The sequence below is a fragment of the Callorhinus ursinus genome, unplaced genomic scaffold (genome assembly GCF_003265705.2).
Source record: "Callorhinus ursinus isolate GAN/ISIS: 27379988/994484 unplaced genomic scaffold, GSC_fseal_2.0 scaffold12, whole genome shotgun sequence".
NCBI classification, from domain to species: domain Eukaryota; kingdom Metazoa; phylum Chordata; class Mammalia; order Carnivora; family Otariidae; genus Callorhinus; species Callorhinus ursinus.
Genome location: NW_027397074.1, coordinates 32,672,133 through 32,678,132, shown reverse-complemented (window position 1 = coordinate 32,678,132; position 6,000 = coordinate 32,672,133). Strand labels below are relative to the sequence as shown.

Sequence of the window (6,000 nt, the reverse complement as noted above, 5' to 3'; positions counted from 1 at the left end):
TTATTGAGAGGCCACTCATCTGCAGTAGGGCTTAAAAGACAAGGGAGATAGGCTGAAACCTGAGGGATTGGTTGAGGGAAAGGTTCTGCCTTGGGGACACTTCTCAAAGATTAATCAATACTTTTTCCTAATTCAAACCAGATGGCTGGCCCGGTTTGCTGTCCTCATTAATCCCATTAACAACTTCAAAGAGTTGGTCCCCATCCTCTGGACACGTGAGACAATGAAAATAACGGGGTTACACAGCTGGTGGCATGTTTGGGGTCCTGGGCTGGAATAGGTGAGCGCCCATCTTCTGATGCGACACGTGTCAGGCAGGACTTGACTGTTCTGTAGCTCATTAAGTGCCGCTTGCTTGCCTTGTGTAAAGGACTCTGCCCCTAGCAGACAGTGTCACCCCTCAAGCAAGTGTAAGTATTAAAGCCCAGCCGCCGCTCATAACTGATTCACTGGTGGCAAGTTTTCTAACTCATTTTGTATGATGCAAGAGTGTAACCAGGGAGATCTGAAGCAGTACCCATGTTTAGTGAACTTTGGGGGATATTGAAGTGTAATATTTCCCAGGAAATGGAACCATGGCGGCAGGCGTGGGGGAGGGGGGAGGCAGAAGGGGTGCCATTAGCTGATTTATTTTTGAGCGGAAGAGAGGGTGAATTTCTGGAGGGAGATGAGGGGACATGGGCTGAGGTTCTGGAAGTTTGGAAAGACTGGAAATGTGCTTGCAATATACACATCACGTGTGACCAGGACGATATCGCTTCGGGTGTTCCTGAGCGAAAAGTTTTGCGTTGACAAATGGCTAGGAATTTGACGTGGACCAGGCGAGCAAGGGGAAGGACATTGTGCAAAGCAGGAAGGGTATATACGGAAAGCCAAAGAAGAAAGACCCCACCTGACACCGCAGGTGAGGATGCCCGCGTGTCTGGACATCTGCAGCTATCGCCGCCCCACTCTTTTCTCCCACCCACCCCACAAGGTCTGTCTCTTTTTGGCGCTGAGAATGGCCCTTTCCTACCCGCGGGGCACTTCCCAGAAACTTCGGATGCCAGGTCCGAGCCCATTAACAGCCCACCCGGAGAAAACAGCTGCAAAAAGACGCGCCACTGAGCCCAGGGCACGAGTTGATACTGAGTTTGAGAAACTTGGCTAAGCGCGCGCCAAACTAGCCCTGATCTTTTTCCTTAATTCTTCTTCCTCTTTCGTGCTCCTCAAGAGCTAGGCGTAACCCTAGCTTTCCTGCAGGTGACAGTGCCCAAGTGGCACTGATAAGACAGCTTTCTTAAGAGAAGTGAGCGGGTCGGACACTGGGTGCAGAGTTGGGGCTGGCGTGCGCGGAGGAGCAGCTTGGCCGACCCGGCCAGGAGGGGAGAGCCGCTGTCCGTCCCCGCTCGGGTTTAGGCGCCAGGCGCGCCGCTTGCAGCCTTGGCTGCTGGCAAGGGCCGGCGGGCGTGGACGCACTGCGTACGTCCAGCCTGAGATAGGAAGTGGAACTGGGAGCGCGTGGCGCAGACTGAGCGGGAGTTTTGGAGGGAGTTTGCATGTGGTCAGCTCCGGGCTCCTAAGCCAGCCCCCAGCTCACATTACACTCTATTTATAACCTCTCAGAGCCGTTTCCCCCTGAAAGCAGTTCTCTGGGACCACCTTCTTTTGGCTTCAACCTCTCCTACTCTTGACATCTGAGTAGCTCGAAGGGAAGCTTCTCCAGGTCCGAGTGTTTATATGTAAAGGAGACTGGCCGCTAGGGCTCAGGACCGGGATTATCCGAGCTCTGCAGAAACGGCTGCTATTTGTTTGGGAGGGGGAAAACACACGATTTCCAGTGAAAAGTGACAGAGGGTGGTAGCGTTTGGAACCATCGTGAAGTCTTCTGCTTGGAACCCGAGACTTGCATGCTATGGAACACCCGCTCTTTGGCTGCCTGCGCAGCCCTCACGCCACCGCGCAAGGCTTGCACCCGTTTTCCCAGTCCTCTCTGGCCCTCCATGGAAGATCTGACCATATGTCCTACCCCGAGCTCTCCACTTCTTCCTCGTCTTGCATAATCGCGGGATACCCCAACGAGGAGGGCATGTTTGCCAGCCAGCATCACAGGGGGCACCACCATCACCACCATCATCACCACCACCACCACCAGCAGCAGCAGCACCAAGCTCTGCAAACCAACTGGCACCTTCCGCAGATGTCCTCCCCCCCGAGTGCGGCTCGTCACAGCCTCTGCCTCCAGCCGGATTCGGGAGGGCCCCCGGAGCTGGGGAGCAGCCCGCCGGTCCTGTGTTCCAATTCTTCCACCTTGGGCTCCAGCACCCCTACCGGGGCCGCGTGCGCGCCAGGGGACTACGGCCGCCAGGCGCTGTCACCCGCGGAGGCGGAGAAGAGAAGTGGCGGCAAAAGGAAAAGCGATAGCTCAGGTAAACGCGCACCGGGCACTGTCGGCGAAAGGGGGCGGGGAGATGACAGAGAAGATTCTCGCACTATAGTGAGGCAGCAGGGAACAAGGTATATGTCTTGCCCTCTCTGGCTCCCCGCCGCCAAATTTGGTGGGACTGCTTTGGTCCTGTTATTTGGGGGCACGTGTTTCTCCAAGGGCAGCACTGCAGTCAACAGCGCTAAGCTCTCTGAGGTTCAAACTAGTTTACCAGAGGGTTAAGAAAAAAGGACAAGTGACAGTATGTGAAATCGATTGCGAAGCGTGACCTTCCATCTGAGCGGTGAGGAGGGGAGTGCAGCCTGGGATGCAGCGTCCGCTGGGTGTGCGTGCGGGTGCTGCTCCTTGACTTTTCACTTGCAAGTTACCGACTCCGAGTGGCTCGATTTTTCCCATCGTTAACTGGGTTTCCAAATTATTGCACAATATTTGGAACTTGCAGTGGAACTTGGCAGAACGTATGAGAAAAAAAAAGTTTTAGTTTTTTTTTTTTTCTTATTCTGATTTCAGAGTTCTTTAAATAGCACCCGATTCCAAATGGTAAAAATTTCCCTTTCCTGGGGAAGAAGACAATCTAGGAATTCAGAGGATTTTAAGGAATGTATCAAAGAATGGTAAATAAATACATGTTCAGACTCTTGAAGAAAAATGGTTTTTAGAAGTAGTTGTATTCGTGTGATGCTAATCTAACTAGAGAATCTGAGTTTCAAAAGTGGAAAGTAAAATCTCCTTCTGTTCAGTATTATTGGAGGCCAAGTATTTGGAAACAAACAGCAGCCCGGGGTAGTGCTGGTTCTCTACGTGCTTGAGGCTGGTATGCGAGGGTGTGCGCAGAAGGCGCTGATCTACTTGGGATAACTTGAGTAGCCACGCAAAAGGGAACCTTATTAAAACGCAGATGCTTGAAAGCCCAGACAGCCAAATAAACTGTAGCAATCCTGACAAACTAGTTTTTCGGGCGGCTCCTTAAAGCCCTTAACAATCTATATCCTCATTAGATTGTTAAAAGATCCTTTACAATTAAGGGAGTTGTGCATTTGTTTTCTGTAGCTCTAGCGTATCCTGCATTCCATCTTTTTGGAAGGTGTCATTTTTTAAATATAGTATTTACGTATTTTTCTTCCTTTGCGGAATTGGTTTAACAGTCCTAGAAGGTAATTACAGATATTGATGTGAAGGATTGGAAAGTGTTTGTTTTTCACAATGCTTTAGGTAAGATCCCACGTAAATGGCAATGATTGAGCCGCGTATTTCATGTTCCTTTGCAGCGATGGTATCAGTTGTTCTTCAGCGTTAGTATGAGATGGATTCTTCTATCACACACTTAAAATCTGACTTTTACTTTCCAAGGTCAGGGGTGAACTTTTAATGCTCCATCACAAATTAGTTTATATCTAAGAAAGTTACCAGCAGTATCATTCATTTTTAATGGTTTTTACTAACAATACATGAAACTCTTTTAAGACAGAGTTGAAAGGTTAACCATAGCAAGAAGGTTTCCATCTTAATTTCTTAAAAAAAAAAAAGTCACTTAAATGCAGTGTTCATTTCCTGGTTCAGCATTTGGTATCAATGTAACTTTTTTGGAAGCAGATCCCAATTCAGGTTGGTCAGTCCATTTTTGCAATTAACAGAGGCTCTTACTGTTCATTTTACTTTCTGCAGTGAAAAACCTGTGATAGACTGTTCCTTTTGCTTCTGAACTGAATCAGTGCACCTAAGCGTCTTAGGGTAAACTGAATTTTCATATAGGCACATACTATTTTGGTTAGGGGGAAACAAAAAAAGTGGGATCCAAGAACTGCTTCCCTTATTTTGATAACAAGGTTCTTAAGAAAACGTAATACTAATAGTGCTATCCTCTTTTGGTGGGAAATAACCATATAACGAAATAAGTTTATATTTACATGTTGAAACTAATTAGAATACTGGAAAAACAAACACAAAAATTTGCATCGGCTACATACAGTCTTAATCAATTAGATCTTGAGTGGGAAATACAGTTAGCCATCACCAAGGATAGAATCACTGGGGAGTTAGAATGAGCGTTTTCTATTCATGATGGGATATTTTGAAAGAACTTTTTGACTAACTAAAAGGAAATATCAAGATGAGTTCCAGTTAAATATATGTGTACTCATAAATTTAATTTGGCACTTTCACTATTTGAGTTAATATATGTTAGATCTTTAGATAGATTTAGATTCAAGATATCTTTCTCCTGGGATATTTCAGTTGGTCTTCCATACTTATGTTTATAGTTATTTCATTTCATAGTATTATAAGGGCATCCTGATCTAGCGGGAACTAAAGCAATGTAGAAAATCATATAATTGTTTACTGCACAGTTTTAATATTTCAATATTTCAAAATATTAGATTAATTTCTGAACTCTCAAAAGTTTAAAATTGTATTAGATGAAAGTTATATCATGCTTAGTAGAGTTTACTTATATTTTGTTAGGAATTTTATAATTACTATGTATTGATAACCGAAAGTAAATATAGTACACAAATCCAGGACAAAGTCAGAACCAAAATTCTTTATCCTTGCATATAATACCCAGATTGTCTGTGAATGTATATGTGTGCATGGCCCTGTGAAATTCAAGTAGAATTTTAAGCAACAGAAAATATTGAAAAATGACCCAAATTTTTATCCATCGTAATGATGCTAAAGCTACAATGTGTAACATTTTCCAGTATGCCTTTACATGTATTTCTCCTCCCAAATACACACATATGCAAACTCAAGAAGCTTAAGGGTCTAGAAACAAATATTTACGGACTTTGGGCTTCCATTATAGTTTATTGACAATTGAAAATAGCCGAGTTTAATGGAAAAGCACACTGTTATTTTTATATGTGTTAAACCTTTTTGCAACTTTGAACCTGCTATGCTTTCCAGCATTATTAGCAAAGCTAACATCTGCGATATCTTCAAAGGAACTCTTAAAAATCAAAACTTTACAACTGCACTTAAAACCATCTATACAAAGCAGGTGATTCTGAAAAAAAAGTCTATAAATAGTGTGAATTACTTGGCTTCAATTACATTTGATTGTTCTTCAAGCAATGTAGTAATAGGTATAAACTGTCCAGATTTAGCTAAAATAACCAAAACAGATTAGTCAATCTAACTTCAGTTTTTATGTAGGTAAAATATAGTATAAACATGTAAATATTTCTTATTCAAAGTAGTTGAATGAATATAAGTATACATTTTATAAAAAAATCAAAATTATATTAAAAAGGAAGGAGATAGTTTGGGAATGTGGATTTTACAAGGTTTTGAATAATATTAGATTCTTGTAAAATTACAAATATTTATAGCTACAATATCATAAAATATTTGTTGTCAAATTATATCTGTCTATATGCTTGGCTATGCAGAATAACAAGCAAGTATTAATAAACTGGAACTTAAATACAAAGGAATGTCTTCTCCACCCTAACTCTGGTATTATATTGTAATTTTTTCTAGATATTTCAATCATCATGTTTTCTGAAAGGAAAAAAATACTTTATTATTCATCTCTGTGTTACTGGATTATGACTTTTCAGCATTTGCTTTAG

General features: G+C 43.1%; 1 protein-coding gene across 1 annotated transcript in view; it reads left to right on the top strand.

Annotated features, from left to right (window-relative positions):
• Positions 1–1,521: 1,521 nt before the first annotated feature.
• The window catches only part of MEOX2 (mesenchyme homeobox 2), a 71,172-nt gene continuing 66,693 nt past the window's right edge, over positions 1,522–6,000 (top strand). Inside the window, exon 1 of the mRNA XM_025873284.2 lies at positions 1,522–2,408. Coding sequence (XP_025729069.1) covers positions 1,895–2,408 — 514 coding nt within the window. The 5' untranslated portion in view covers positions 1,522–1,894. The remainder of the gene's footprint in view (positions 2,409–6,000) is intronic.